The sequence below is a fragment of the Scyliorhinus canicula genome, chromosome 9, assembly GCF_902713615.1.
Source record: "Scyliorhinus canicula chromosome 9, sScyCan1.1, whole genome shotgun sequence".
In the NCBI taxonomy this organism is placed as follows: domain Eukaryota; kingdom Metazoa; phylum Chordata; class Chondrichthyes; order Carcharhiniformes; family Scyliorhinidae; genus Scyliorhinus; species Scyliorhinus canicula.
In genome coordinates this window covers 170,043,586-170,060,400 of record NC_052154.1, presented here as the reverse complement: position 1 = coordinate 170,060,400, position 16,815 = coordinate 170,043,586, and the positions used below count along the sequence as shown (strand labels likewise).

The 16,815-nt window shown below is 42.4% G+C and overlaps 1 protein-coding gene across 3 annotated transcripts in view; it reads left to right on the top strand.

Annotated features, from left to right (window-relative positions):
* The window catches only part of sbf2 (SET binding factor 2), a 725,521-nt gene that overhangs the window by 582,492 nt on the left and 126,214 nt on the right, over window positions 1-16,815 (top strand). For all 3 annotated transcript variants that reach the window (XM_038808179.1, XM_038808177.1, XM_038808178.1), the window contains exon 19: window positions 2,004-2,266. In XM_038808179.1, the coding sequence (XP_038664107.1) occupies window positions 2,004-2,266 (263 nt within the window). The remainder of the gene's footprint in view (window positions 1-2,003; window positions 2,267-16,815) is intronic.

Here is a 16,815-nt window from a genome sequence, read left to right as displayed (position 1 = left end):
AATATTGAATATTAAAGGCCTGGTACACCCGATTGGTGTTCCTGCTCTTATAGCCACACTATTTATCTGACACTAACCTGAGTGCTGCAGCTAGCTATTCATGCAAGTGATGATGCTACAACCTGCCAAATTGTGTGGAATGATTTTAAAGAATCAAGAGATGATTATATCATTAATCTCTCAGTTGCTGTTTCGAATTCCTATATCGATTTTTAATTTGTTTCTTTCCAACTTCGATGCATATGATTGCATTATTGTGAAATGGAAAATACACACTTGTTAAGTTGCACTTTCATGCATCATTTTAAATTTAGAGAAATTATTTATCAAGAATTAACTTAACTACCCAAGATGGCACCCATAAATTAGAAGAAAGGCGATTTATTTAGCAAGTATCAAGAGCCATAGATTATAAAATGGGTAACCTTTGTTTCGCTTTTATAGCTCCATTGTTGGTTGGTTGGTCTAACTCAACTCGTATCACAGCTAAATAATAGTTTCTTCTTAGTCCATAATTACATTTAAAAAAGGATATTAAGTGATGATCTAGTATTGTAGAGTGGATATGCTGAAAGGTGATATTGGTCATGTTACTTATGTTCATCCATTCTGTTTGTTCTCTTCAAACAAAAGTATTTAAATGTAATCTATAACCTGGGAGATGCAATTGTGGTAATGGTTCTGGTTTTAATCCAGAACCATTCTCGTAATTTTCTCGTAATCCAGAAGCCCAGCAGATTCCATTCACTAATGATCATAATACTTGCTAAATAAATCGCCTTTCTTCTAATTTATGGGTGCCATCTTGGGTAGTTAAGTTAATTCTTGATAAATAATTTCTCTAAATTTAAAATGATGCATGAAAGTGCAACTTAACAAGTGTGTATTTTCCATTTCACAATAATGCAATCATATGCATCGAAGTTGGAAAGAAACAAATTAAAAATCGATATAGGAATTCGAAACAGCAACTGAGAGATTAATGGCCAATTTAAGTACTAGCTCGCATTTATTAGATAACAAATTGTGTGTTGTGAAATTAATGTGTTAAAGCGGCAATCATTGTTCATTATCACAAAAATATTGACATTTATCTATTCAGTCACTGCAATTAAAACTTTCAGGTCGCTCATTTATTTTGTAAGTGGACCTAATGATAAAAACTAAAATAGAAACCAAAAATGCTAGAAATATTCAGATGGACAGACATCATCTGTGGAGAGAGACGCAGCATTAATGCTGGTTAAAGACCTTTCATAAGTGGTAAAAATTTCTTATCATCCAAAATTTCCAAGGTATTTACTTTTGTTACGATAGCAGGAAATAAAACTTTTTAATCACTTCAATTTAAATGAACTAATTTATTTATATCTATAAAGATCTTATTCCCTACTTCTAGAAATCCTGATTCATGAAATGTATATCTGGTAAATCTCTTTAATATTGTCAGCTATTAATTATTAATTGCAACACGTAAAATTGGCAGTATCACATTTAAGAGGTTCAGAGACTCCGAACAATTGTAGATATGGAAATATGATCAAAGAGTGGTTTGTGATATAATTCAAACTATCTTAATATGTACATGTATGCTACTTTGCAGTTACATGCAGTGGAATGATTTGCTTCTTTGAGAGTTAAGTAATGCAGAAGTGCATCAGTATGAAACATGTGATGCTGGCTGGGGTATTTTCTGTCACAGAATGTGCTTTTGATTTTTGTAGGAAAAAAAAGTATATATTCCAAACTATCACACATGGGAGAAGTATTTATAGGCAGTCGCACATCTTGTGGTTCATATTATGTTGATAAATCACTTGCGGTTTAGCATATCATGTTCACCCTTGAATATTTTAATGTCTTGTAACACACTCTGAGCTATGTGGTGCCCTGTCTGCAGTTCACCTTATATGTCCTAGCCTATGCAAAGGGCATACATGAAAAAAGTTGGAAGGAAGAAGAATTCAATATCCAGCTGCTGAACTCTATTCTGTTTATTTTAGGATAAAGATCCAATACCGACAGAGCATGAGAAAACAGCTATGGACATTGCAGCAGAGCAGCTGCGTTTATGGCCAACACTCCACAAAGAGAAACAGCAGGAACTGGAAAAGGGAGAGGAAAACACTGTGTTTAGTCAAGCCATTCATTATTCCCAACTCATGGTCTACCTGCTGGTTCCTTTAGACACGAGCAAAAACAAGCTACTGCGAAATGCTACAACAGGAGACTGGGAAAGTGGGAGCAATAGTTTTGTCACGAACAGGTTTGCCTGAAATCATGTTGAATATTCTCATTTCATGCTTTGTTTTGTTCATACAATTAGCCACAAGAGTTTTATATAAGCATTCTGAGTACTGAACAGTGCTAAAGAATATAATGCAATTTGTTCTTGTAATATCGTTCCATATCCTAAATTTTGCTAACATTGCTTACATTCATATAACAAAAACAGAAAATGCATCAGATACATACATAAGATGCAGACAGTATTTGGAAAACTGTGAAGAGTATTTACTGACAGTTCGATAAAAATCATGGATAATTGATTTCCTCTTTCATATTTAACTATCACAGCCAAACCTCAGTTGCAGACTTTGGTGTGCTGAAGGTCAGCTATAAGTTCATAGAAGGTAGAGACACTTATACTAACACAACACACACAATAAACCTAAGGTTAAATATTGGTCTTTTAAGCCGACACATGATCTTCCGATGCAAAGCCTTTCAAGTTTAGTTTTAACATGATGTATATTCTGAAAATCACATGGCAAATAGCTTGTATTTAGCCTTAAGACACCTGCCTACTTTGGTGTTATTTCAAAATGTAATGGCCTGGATTTTATGGTAATTGGCAAAGCAAGTGCACTCCTCACTGACCACGAACAAAGCATCACAGAGAGTTCTAGCAATCTCTATGGGCAAGAACTTCAACTGCGGTAACTTCCGGTGGCAGCATGTAGGAGTAATCGTACACGAGGTGGCTCACGTCTGGGTCCTTTCCTTTTAGCCCTTTTTGCCCAGTTTGTGGGGGCTGTTTGGGTTAAAACTGAAATAATTTGATAGGATAAGGTTCCCACTCAAGAGAAATGGCCAGAAAGTCCCGGTCAAAGAAGCCAACAAGTAAAGAGCCATCGACGGATTCGGAAGCATCTCGAAACTCCTCAGCTGAAAAAATGACAGAGGCGACTGAACAAAGAACGAAGAACAGTACAGCACAGGAACAGGCCCTTCGGCCCTCCAAGCCTGTACCAGTCATGATACCAACCTTGGCCAAAAAACCCTCAGCGCTTCCTTGTGCCATATCCCTCTATACCCATCCTATCCATGTGTTTGTCAAGATGCCTTTTTTTAAAAAATAATCTTTATTGAAAAATTTTAAATTTATACAACAATAACGCACCATAGTAAAATACCAAAAATAACAATAATATTAGCAATCATAAACATTCGCCCACCTCCATGAACAACACAGTATTTTAACTTGGGGGCCTCGCTTCCTTCCACTGTAGCAGAATCCTTCGTCGGGCTACTAGGGACGCAAAGGCCAGGACACCGGCCTCTTTCGCCTCCTGCACTCCCGGCTCTACCGCAACTCCAAAAATCGCGAGTCCCCACCCTGGTTTGACCCTGGATCCAACCACCCTCGACACCGTCCCCGCCACCCCCTTCCAGAATTCTTCCAGTGCTGGGCATGCCCAGAACATAGGGGCGTGGTTCGCTGGACTCTCTGAACATCTGGTGCACCTGTCCTCACCCCCAAAGAACCTACTCATCCTAGTTCCAGACATGTGGGCCCGGTGCAGCACCTTAAATTGGATGAGACTAAGCCTCGCACATGAGGAGGAAGAGTTGACTCTCTCCAAGGCAGTCAAGATGCCTTTTGAACGCCGTTTATGTATCTACTTCCACAACCTCCGCTGGCAATGCATTTCAGGGACTCACCACCCTCTGTGTAAAAGACCTGCCTCGCACATCCCCTCTAAACATTGCCCCACGGACCTTAAAACTATGCCCATTGGTGACTGACCCCTCAACACTGGGAAAGACTGCCTGCCCGCTCTATCCATGCCCCTCATAATCTTGTAGACCTCTATCAGGCCACCCGTCAACCTCCATCTTTCTAATGAAAACAGTCTCTCCACATAACTAACACCGTCCAGACCAGGCAACATCCTGGTAAACCTCCTCTACATCCTCTCCAGAGCTTCCCCATCCTTCTGGTCTTCTGTTGACCAGAATTGTGCGGAATATTCCAAGTGCGGTCTTACCAAGGTGCTGTACAATTATAGCATGACTTGCCAGTTTTTATACTCAATGCCCCATCCAATAAAGGCAAGCATTCTGTATGCTTTCTTGACTGCCTTGTCCACTTCTGTTGCCACCTTCAATGATTTGTGGACATGCACGCACAGATCTCTCTGACTTTCTATTTTGCCATTTACGGTATATTTTCCCTCTATGTTAGACCTACCAAAATGCATTTCCTCACATTTGTCCAGATTAAACTCCATTTGCCATTTCTCTGCCAAAGTCTCCAACCTATCGATGTCCTGCTGTATCTTCTGACAATCCTCAACACTATCTACGACTCCACCAACCTTGGTGTCAAGGCCCCAGCAATTTCCTCCCTTGCTTCTCTCAGTATTCTGGGGTAAATCCCATTTGGCCCAGGAGACTTATGTACCTTAATATCTTTTAAAAGACCCAATACCTTCTCCATTTCGATGTCAACATGACCTAGACTGTCCTCGCAACCTACCCAAGAATCATCTTCCCTTTCTTTGGTGAACACTGATGCAAAGTACTCATTTAGAACCTCGCCCATTTCCTTGGCTTAACACATAGATTCCCCCCACTGTCCTTAAGTGGTCCAGTCCTTTCCCTGGCCACCCTCTTGCTTTTTACATATGAATAAAAAGCTTTGGGATTCACCTTAATCCTACTTGCCAAGAACTTTTCATGACCCCACTCCTTGCCGTCCTAATTTCCCACTTCAGTACCTTCCTACTTTCTTTATACTCCTCAAGGGTTTCGAATGTCCCCACCCTTCTAGACCGTACAAAAGTCTCCTTTTTCTTTTTGAGGAGGTTCACAATATTCCGCGTTAACCAAGGCTCCCTAAACTTCTCATACTTATCCTTCATTCTCTCAAGAATGTGACTTTCCTGAATGCTAATCAACTATTGATTTACTATCCGATGTTGAATTACTATCTCAACAGCCACACCCAATCCAAATTCTTCAATTCCTGTCTAATGTTATCGTAATTTGCCTTTCCCCAGTTTAGCACCTTAACGCGAGGGTTACCCTCATTGCTGTCCAAAAGTACCCTAAACTTACGGAATTGTGGTCACTACTCCCAAAATGTTCCCCTACTGAAATCTCAACCACCTGTCCAGGCTCATTCCCAATACCAGATCCAGTACTGCCCCTTCCCTAGTTGGACCATCCATATATTGCATCAAGAAGGCTTCCTGGATCCACCTTACAAATTCTGCTCTATCAAAATCCCTAGCACTAAGTGAGTCCCAGTCAATATAGGGAAAATTAAAATCCCCTACCACAACAACCCTGTTACTTTTGCACCTATCCAAAATCTCTCTACCTATCTGCTCCTCTATCTCTCGCTGGTAATTGGGAAACCTGTAATAAACACCCAACACTGATTCCTCCTTCCTGTTCCTGACCTCTACCCAGATTGCCTCATTGTATGAGCCCTCCAAGGTGTCCTCCTGCAGTACGGCTATAATATTCTCCTTAACCAGTAATGCTACTCCCCCACCCCTTTTACATCCCCCTCTATCTCTCCTGAAGTATCTATATCCTCTAACATTCAGCTGCCAATCCTGCCCTTCCTTTAACCATGTTTCTGTGATAACCACAACATCGTAATTCCAAGTACTAATAAGTGCTTTAAGTTCATCTGCCGTACCCGCTATACTTCTGGGGTTGAAACAAATACACTTCAAACCACTGCGTTTGAGCAGACAGGGTGATGTTGTTCCCTTATTTTTGTTCTCTATTTCCCCTTCAGTTATTACACCTTCTAACTTAGCGCTCTGGTTCCCATCTCCGTGCCATACTTGTTTAAATCCTCCCGAGTGACTCTATAATAATAATCTTTATTGTCACAAGTAGGCTTACATTAACATTGCAATTAAGTTACTGTGAAAAGCCCCTAGTCGCCACATTCTGGTGCCTGTTTGGGTACACAGAGGGAAAATTCAGAATGTCCAATTCACCTAGCAAGCACATCTTTCGGGACTTGTGGGAGGGAACGGGAGCACCCGGAGGAAACCCATGCAGACACAGGGAAAACGTGCAGACTCTGCACAGTGAACCAAGCCGGGAATCAAACCTGGGACCCTGGCGCTGTGAAGCCATAGTGCTAACCACTGTGCTACCGTGCTGCCCTCTAGCAAACCTCCTAGCCAGGATATTGGTGTCCTTCCAGTTTATATGCAACTTGTCCTTCTTGTATAAGTCATACCTGACCCGGAAGAGATCCAGTGGTCCAGAAATCTGAATCCCTCTCTCCTACACCATCAGCTTAGCCACGTATTTAGCTGCACCATCCTCCTATTTCTAGCCTCACTTGCATGTGGCACAGGGAATAATCCTGAGATTACAACCCTAGAGGTCCTGCTTTTTAGCTTGCTGCCGAACTCCCTGAACTCCTTCTGCAGGACCTTATCACTCTTCCTGCCTATGTCGTTAGTACCTATGTGTACTACGACCTCTGGCTGGTCACCCTCCCCTTCAGGATGTCCTGTGTTCGTTCAGAGACATCCTTGACCCTGGTACCAGGGAGGCAACGTACCATCCCAGAGTTTCTTTCCTGTCCTCAGAAGCGCTCCGTAATATAGAGTCCCCAATAACTATTGCTGTCCTGCACTTACCCTCCCCTGCGGAGCAACAGAGCCAGTTGTGGTGCCACTGTTCAGGCTGCTGTTGTTGTTTCCCCCGATATGCTATCCCCCCCAGTATCCAAAACGCTATACCTATTAGAGAGGGGGACAGCCACAGGGGATTCCTGCACTGCCTGACTGCCCTTTCTAGCAGTCACCCATCTGTCTGCCTGCATCTCTATAACTCCTATCTATGACACTTTCCGCCACCTGCATGCTCCTAAGTGCATCCAACTGCTGCTCCAACCGAACCATGCAGTCTGTGAGGAGCTACCTGTGGTTACATTTGCTGCAGACGTAGTCGGCCAAAACACTGGAAGCGTTGCGGATCTGCCACATCTCACAGTTAGAGCACTGCACCCCGCTGAGTGACATCTAAACACTAGTTAATTAATTCAAAATAATCACTTAAATCATTATTAGATTAAGTTACGATTAACTATGTGGTCCCTGGCACCAGATTTTTACTGTAAAATTTAAATGCTAAATACTAATCTCTGCCCTCCGGTTTAGTTTCTCATCTATCTAGTTAAGTAATTAGTTTTAATTAGTTTGTTCAATGTTTTTATTTCAAATTTAACACAGATTCCCTACCAGCCAATCAGGTCACAGCTTTACTGTGATGTCACTTTGTTTCTTCCCCCCCCCCTCCCCCCCACAATTTGAAAACACACAGAGAAACACAGACACAAATACCATTTACCTCCTCAGACTCCAGTCCCTATTTCTCCCACTCAGAGAGACACAGAGAAACACAGACACAAATACCATTTACCTCCTCAGACTGCAGTCCCGATTTCTCCTGCTTAGAGAGACAGAGAGAGAGACACAGACACAAATACCACTTACCTTCTCAGACTGCAGTCCCAATTTCTCCCGCTACTGCCGCGACTCAGGTCACTTCATGGACGGTCAAGTTGCTTACAGGCATCTTGGCAGCAGAATGTAAAGAAACAGCAGCAGACTATCTCTGAGGACCTCCACAAATTAATAGAATTGGCCCTAGCTCCCATTCGATCTGCGTGAGCGAAGATGGAGGAAATGGTAAAGGCGCATGGCGCGGCGTTACAGGGTGTGGCTCTCTCAAAGCAGAGAGATCAGATTGTCTCCTTTTGGCTGAGATGGCACTGTTGGCCAGTGTTAAATAAAGCACTGCATGCCAAGGTGAATTATCTGGAGAATTGCTCAAGGAGACAGAACCTTAGAATCGTGGGACTGCTGGAGGAAGTGGGAAGCCCAAATCCAACTGATGACATCTCAAAGATGTTTGGGAAGATGGTGCGGGAGGATGGATCAACATTGCCTTCTGAGCTGGATCAAGCTCACCAGTCACTTCGGCAGAGGCCCCATTCCAGCGAGTCACCACGAGCAATGATTCTCAGGTTCCAAAGCTATCAGGCGAACGATCACCGAGACTGCAAATGGGAGGGCCAGGCTATCAGGCTCTATCAAGATGTGTGAGTGAAGCAGGCTAAAAGGCAGATGGCATTTAACAAAGAGTGGAGTTTGGTTTGGCATGGTGTACCTGCACGCCACTGAGTGATTTATGACTCAAAAGACTATAATTTTGATGTGCCGGCTGGGGACTATTATTTTGAAGCACGTCTGGGGACGAATTAATTTGTATGGGGTCTTTGCATTATTAGGGAGCCCATGAGATCTTTGTATTATAGAGGAGGGCATGTGGTTATGGGGACTTGTTTTGTTTTCCTGTACCAGTTTGTATTTTCTTGTTCTTGTGTGGGATGGGTGTTTTTTTTTGTTTATTAAAGTTGAAAGTGGATGGGAGGCTGGTTGTTGTGGCTATTTCTTTGTCTTTATTCCGGGCGGGTGTTGCCCTGCTAGCTGTAGAAAATTAGCCAATTAGAGCAAAATGGTGGGGGTAACTGCAACTCATTATTTGAGTGTAGTTTTAGATAATGAACTTTGGGTTTTTGTTATCTTTGGCATTAGACGCAGTTGAGGTAGGGATTTTTGTTCACCTTTTGGTTGTTTGTTTGTGTATTTGTGTGTGGTGTTGTTGGGAGGTGAGGGGAAAGGCGGGTTTCCTGATGATGACTGTTCTTTGTTCAGTGTTGATCGAGGGTTGGCGGCCATCTTGTGGTGGGATGAAAAGGGCGGGATGCTTGAAAGATCAGATCATGCCCTACTTTTGTTCATTTGGTTTGGAGCTGGATCCTTCTCAATGCCCACTGGAGATTTCTCACAGAGTTGTTGATCAGAGAAAGAATTTTGCGACCACATAACCTCTGCCATTGGGGAGTACGTTACATTTAATAAGAGTGAGTCCATCTCACTGTCTATGTTGTGGGAGGCCCTTAAGGTAGTCATTAGGGGAGAGGTAATCGCCTACAAGTTACACAAAGACAGGACAGGGTGGGTGGAGCGGCAGAGGCTGGTGGATTCCATCCTAGAGGTAGACTGCCAGTGCACCAGAGTTACTGGTGAATAGGAAAAAGTTGCAGGTGCAATTTGAGCTACTCTTAATGGGTAAGGAGGTGCGCCAGCTGCGACGCTTGAGGGGACATTCTATGAGCATGGAGAGAAGGCCAGTTGCCTTTTAGCACTCCACCTGAGGCGGCAGTCTGCCTCCTGGGAGGTTGTGCAGGTAAGGGACTCAGGTGCCTGCTTGGTTTCTGGCCCATTGAAGGTTAATGCAGCGTTTGAAGCCTTTTCTAGAAGTCTGTACAGATTGCCATCCCTAGTGGAGTGGTTGCCCATGACGCAGTTTTTGGAAGGGTTGAAGGGAGGAGTTGGAGTCCCCATTGGGCGCCGAGGAGATTGAAATGTATTGGTTTAATACAATGGAGTAAAGCTCCGGGTTCAGATGGATTTTCCATTGAGTTCAATAAGAAATATGCGGGGTAGTTGATCCTACTTATATCGGACATGTTTAATGATTCCTTGTCCCGAGGATATTGTCAGTTTCATTGGCGCAGGCCTCTATTTCCCTAATTTTGAAGAAGGATAAGGACCCTATAGACTGTGGGTCATATTGCCTATCTCGTTGTTGAATGCTGATACTAAATTGTTGGCTACAGTGTTGGCAATGTGGTTGGAGCCCTGCCTTCCAGGGGTGATTTGAGAAGAACAAACCGTTTTTGTCAAGGGTCGGCAGCTGTTGGCCAATATACGGCAATTATTAAATATCGTCCTCTTCCCCGTCTCCAGCGCCCGAACCAGAGATGATTGTTTCAACGGATGCCAAAAACACATTTGATAGGGTCAAGTGAATGAGATATTTAACCAGGGTCCCATCTGCTCTCAGTGGAAAAAATAAGAGATCCACAGCGCTATTTAAAAGAAGAACAGAGTTATCACCTCGATGTCCTGACCAATACTTATTACTCAATCAACACAAAAACAGATTGTCTAGTCATTATCACGTTGCATTTTGTAGAAGCTTACTGTGCATAATTGGCTGCCATGTTTACAACAGTTATTGCATTTGAAAAGCACGTCACTGGCTGTAAAGTACTTTGAGAGATCTGCTAGTCATGAAAAGTTTTCTTTTCTTTAACATAATAAATAAAACTTTCAGGGTCAGATGAATGGTTCAGCAGGAGTTATTGTTCAAATCATCATTTAAAAACTCAGATGCATCTCATTGAATTAGGCGTAACTTTTTATGTGGTTTGTAATAGTGGAAAAGGGCAAGTCTTGTCCGATCAATTGGCTTTGCTGACTTCCAGCTCTGCTGGCGGTAGGGTGGAGAGAGACATGTGTGAGTGAGTGTACAGCGCAGTCTGCGGTGCAGCTGAGAATAATATATTGCAATTTAATGCATTCCGAGTTAATGTGTACTTGCACTATATCCTGAAGCTGCAGTCAGATTTAGAGATAATGGCATTGAATTGCAGTTCACTGCAAATTCTGGTCTGTTATTTAGGATTCCACACTAGTATTCCCTTAAGCTAAACTTGATATTAGCCCATTATTCTGTTATGAATGCTAGAGTTGCTTATTAAGGTGATTTAATTTAAAAGGCTTACTTGGTTTCTTTTCTGTCATAGAAATTAACTGCTATGCCTATTTGCATGTGGTTGAAGTTCTGAAGTTGGCAAATCAGTAGTAAAGATAATAATTAATATTAGGTTTCATATTGTACTTGTTTTGAAATGTAATCATGAAATTTTAAATTTTGAACTCGCTCTTCCAGCTATTAAACTGGTAAAATGTTTAGACTTGTCATTTTAACACTTCTTATTAATTTAAGGGAACATTTTAGAAAAAGGTCAGCAATTAGAATGACACAGTTAACAGCCATCCGGAACTATTTTAAATGTCTGAGTTATATTGAGTTCTTCTTTCCAAAGTCGAACAGTAAAGTTGAAATTCACTGAGCCATCCTGTCTCCCTATGTCACATCTTCCTGAGAGAGAAGGAAATGCAGTTGTTTGCGAAGTATGCTTAGCAGTACATTGTACCATTTGTTTTTGTTGGCGTTCAATTCATGACGAGATTAAATTGGAATGCAGTGTACAATCTGTCTGAACTGATGAGTTTTTGAAGGTTAATGGTTGGTCATGTCAATTTTTTCGGTCTGGTTACAGTGCTGGTAGGGGAATTCATCACGGTTTGCTTCTGCAGCGAGATGTTTAGAAGTCATAACCAGTTTGAACAGTTGTTTTAGATTTTTTCATTACCGTTCAAAATTGTAGCATCAACTTTGCAGTACTGAAATTGAGCCTTATAAATCCAATCATAAAGAACTCTAGCACATAAAACAATTCAATAGTTTGAACATCAATAGCCAATAAATGATACTCAGATAGACAATATGGGCATTTATGTAAAGGGTGGTTCAGCAACATTTTTTATTTCAACAATTGATGAATAATTGCAAATGCCTTTCCGTGGATTGCCACCTTCCCATGGTGAAGAGGCTTGAGCGTACCATTGATCCCATGAGCAGTGCCGTTGGAAATCTTAAACTCCTGGCAAGGTCACCCATGATGTGAAGGTCATGGGGGGGGAGGAACCAGACAAAGCGCTATCCAAAACAAATCCTCAACGGTGTATCAGGCGATAGATACTGATATGGTATCAACCGCTCCGATGGCAGATGAAGGCTGCAACAGTAGATTATATCTCTGTCGTCTAGGTTCCCTTGCCACTGGAACTGGACCTACCCAGTTGATGTGCAATGTCATTTCCACATTAAAAGATGTCCCAGACCAGGTGTCTACCTACAGAAACCAACACCCTCCACATAAACAAGCCCTGCGGTGATCAGTAAGAGGTGGCGGGGATAGGATCATGAGATATGGAAGTCCCTTGCTTCAGACCAGCACATAAGCAGTGGAGTTTGATTCAGTTGCTGTGTTCCTGGAATAGGAGCAAGAGAGCATTTCGGAAGCTTTCTTCATAGCTGAGCAGCCCTCTTGAGGATCCATTCTGCCTACCCCACATGGGGAAAAGACTGATACAGGTGCCCTTAAAATAGCCTGTTCCCTCTTCAACCTGGCGGGAAACCCGCATCCAGTGGGCTCATCTACTGTGGTCAGAAAGTCAAAGCTCAATTTCAATTTGGAACCTGGAATGTATGAACCCTCATGGATAATGAACAAAATAATCAACCGGAACAAAGAACTGCCCTTGTTGCTCGTGAACTCAGATACTTCAAAATGGACGTTGCTGCCCTGCAAGGGACCCAAAGAGCAGAAGAAGTGCAGTTGAGGAAGGAGGCAGTGGCTATAGCTTCTGGAGAGGAAAACCCGAGGATCAGACCAGGAAACATGAAACTGGATTTGTCATCAAGAACAAACTCGTCAGCCAACTCTTGGAGCTCCCTGTCGGCATCAACAAATCTTTTGTAACTCTCCATCTACAACTTGTCAAGAACCCCCAGGCAACGGTCGTGAGTACCTACACCCCAATCTTTGATGCCAGTGATGGGTCCATAGAAGACTTCTACTCCACTCTGGGCACTGTACTCTCCAAAATCCCGAAAGAAGATAAAATTATCCTCCTTGGGCAGTTCTTTGTTCCTGTTGATTATTTTGTTCAACACGAGGGTTGGAAAGGACTCCCAACTTGGGGAAGGAATCAACAGAAAGGAAGGAGTTGGGAATTGCAACTCCAATGGAGTTCTACTCACCAAATGTGCAGAACGCTAACTTATCATCTCCCTAAAACTCTCCCACCAAAAAGGCAAATTCAAGACTTCCACATGATATCCACAATCAAAGGACTGACACATGATTAGCAGGGACTGTTTAGCACAAGGCTAAATCGCTGGCTTCCAAAGCAGACCAAGGCAGGCCAGCAGGACGGTTTGATTCCCGTATCAGCCTCCCCGAACAGGTGTCGGAATGTGGCGACTAGGGGCTTTTCACAGTAACTTCATTTGAAGCCTACTTGTGACAATAAGCGATTTTGATTTCATTTCATTTCATTTGATTGGCTACATCATCGTCCGATCCCTAGGCCAATAGGATGACCACATCGCCAAAGTGATGACCAGTGCAATCGACTGCCGGACATACCACTGGCTTGTCCGCTCACCTAAGTCTATTAAACTCTGCTAGTAGCAACGGAATATGATGAAATAATTCAGTAAAAAGATCAAAGTTGAGTCGCTTCAAGAACCAAGTATGCTGGAGAACTTCCAACAATGTCTTCTGCAAAATCTCCAAAGTGTTCGTTCTAACGGAGTGGTGGAAAACTGGAAAGAGCTGAAGACAGTCATCATCCCAAGCTGTGAAGAACTCATTGGCTACAAGACCAAGAAATACCACAACTGGTTCGACAAGAATGGCCACACCATCAAAGAATTCATAGAATAAACTTTGTTTTGTTTAAAAGTGCTTACGGCCTCTGTTGATTAACACCTGAAAAGTAGGCCCTGTGCTCCTTGTAACCAAAATCTATAAACCATTGTGTGTCAGGTGAACTCCATGATATACTTTGGTGTTCTCTAAACCTTGGCCCATAACAAATTGGGGGCTCGTGGAATAAAAGTCTATCTTCGGTGATTGTGTTGGCTTAGTGAACTTAAAGACAGTGAGGGGTGAGCATATTTGTGTTTGCTTTTCCGGTGTGGTATTGCAGTTTAAGTAGGGAGTGTGTTGTGGACAATGGCTCTTTCAGAGGCTCAGACATTTTTGGGGGTGGAGAAGGGCACACACAGTACCTTACGAACAGAGACTCAAAAAAGGCTTTTAGATTTGTCAAAAACATTGTAGTTAACATTACCTGACAAGATACGAAAAGAAGAGGTAACTGCGGCGGCAGCTGAGCATTTAAAATTGCCTGAGACACAGCCAGAATCATTGGAAATAGCAAGAATTTAATTACATATCAAGCAGCTTAAACATGAAAAAGAATTCAAGCAGCTTAAATACGAAATGAGAGAAAAAGAAAGAATAGCCCTAGCAGAACAAAAAGAAAAGAGAAAGGGTGGCACAGATCAGGGAAAAAGAAAAAGGAGAGAGACTTTGTACAGAAAATGGCCATGAAACATGACAGTCAGTTAAAATTGGCGGATGTAAAGAGAAATGTACAGTCTGAGGATAGTGATGAGGATAGTCAGCATGAGCGTCACAGTCCAAGGCTTGGTGGGGATCTATTTAAATGTATCCAAGCATTGCTAAGAGTTGATGAGAAGGAGGTAGAAGCCTTTTTCATTTCATTTGAGAAGGTAGCTAAACAAATGAAATGGCCACAGGATATGTGAGTATTACTGATTCAAACAAAGTTGATAGGTTAGAGCGAGTGAAGTGTTTGCATCACTATCAGAGGCGGTATCTGGGACGTATGAGGAGGTGAAAAAAATCCATCTTAAGTGCATATGAACTAGTGCCTGAATCCTACAGACAAAGGTTTAGAAATTTAAGGAAAGAACCTGGTCAAACATACAGAGATGGAAAGGATCAGAGTAATTTTGATAGGTGGATAAGGGTTTTGAAAATAAACCAAACGTATGAAGCTCTTAGAGAAATTATAATTTTGGAGGAGTTTAAAACTTGATGTGGCTAGAACTCATGCGGAAGAGCAGAGGGTTAAACTGCAAGATTAGCAGCAGAAATGGCCGATGATTATGAATTAATTCATAAATCAAAGTTTGGCTTCCGACATCAGTTTCAGCCTGTGAGAGATAGAAACTGGGGAAAGAGAAATAGTCAAGTGGTAAAGGGGATCTGATGGGAGACAATAAGGAGAGTGTTTTTACTGTAATAAACTAGGCCATGTGGGCAGCACGGTAGCATAGTGGTTAGCACAATGGCTTTACAGCGCCAGGGTTCCAGCTTCAATTCCCGGCTTGGGTCACTGTCTATGCGTTCTCTCTGTGTCTGCGTGGATTTTCTCCGGGTGCTCTGGTGTCCTCCCACAGTCCAAAGATGGGTAGGTGGATTGGCTATGCTAAATTGCCCTTAGTACGGGCAGCACGGTGGCCTAGTGGTTAGCACAACCGCATCACGGCGCTGAGGTCCCAGGTTCGATCCCGGCTCTGGGTCACTGTCCGTGTGGAGTTTGCACATTCTCCCCGTGTCTGCGTGGGTTTCGCCCCCACAACCCAAAAATGTGCAGAGTAGGTGGATTGGCCACGCTAAATTGCCCCTTAATTGGAAAAATAATTGGCTAATCTAAATTTTAAAAAAAAAAGAAAAAAAAAAAAAAATTGCCCTTAGTGCCCAAAAAAGGTAAAGTGGGGTTACGGGGATAGGGTGGAAGTCTGGAGATAGGGTGGAGGTGCGGGCTTAGGTAGGGTGTTCTTTCCAAGGGCCGGTGCAGACACGATGGGCCAAATGGCCTCCTGCACTGTAAATTCTGTGATTCTGTGATGTAAAGTCACAGTCTTGGGGGTTGAAGAAAAGGAATGGGAATGCTGATGTGGTGAAACAGGATAAGCCAGTGGGGTTTGCCAAACTGGTAAAGGAAAGCCCAAGTGAAGTGAAGGAGTTGCAAAAGATTGTACAGCCTGATCACGATGTGATTGATAAGATGGTGCCAGATCTTTTAAAGAATTTACTTGTGTGGGTAAAGTTTACTCGTGTACCAGGCGGAGTAGGTAAAGAAGTCAGAATTTCAAGAGATACGGGAGCTAGTCAGTCTTTAATGGTAAGAGATGAGGAGTTATGTAGTTTGGCAGGAATATTGCCAGAAAAGGTAATATGTGGAATTCAGAGCGAGAAGTGTAGTGTTCCATTATATACGGTAAGGTTGGAAAGTCAGTGAAGTGTGGTGAAGTTGTAGTAGGAGTAATAGAGAAACTATCTTGTCCAGGAATACAGTTTATCTTGGGTAATGATATAGTAACTGGATCGCAGGTGGGAGTGATGCCTACTGTGGTTGACAAGCCAGTGGAAAATTAGACAACCGAAGTGTTGAAGGACGAATATCCTGGGATTTTTCTGGACTGTGTAGTAACAAGATTGCAAAGACACAGGTTAATACAAGAGGAGAAATCAAAGAGTGAAGATAAAGTCGAAGTTCAATTATCAGAAACGATTTTTGATCAGATGGTTGGAAAACAACAAGAACATGTGGAGGATAAGGCGGATATTTTTAGTTCAGGAAAATTGGTGAAGTTACATCAGAAAGATACAGAAATAAAACGGATGTATCAGAAAGCATACACGGAAGAGGAAGCTGAGTGTATACCAGATTGTTATTACCTTAAAAATGATGTCTTGTTGAGAAAATGGAGACCTTTACATATGCAGGCGGATAAAAAATGGGCAGACGTTCATCAGGTGGTGTAGAAAGGAGGTGTTATTGCGAGTAGCACATTAGATACCAGTAGGAGGTCATTTAGAAGTAAGGAAAACTCGAGCTAAAGTTCAAAAACGTTTTTATTGGCCTGGACTACATAAAGATGTAGTTAAATTTTGTCGATCATGTCACACATGTCAAGTGATAGGGAAACCTCAAGCAGTGATAATACCCATTCCAGCATTTG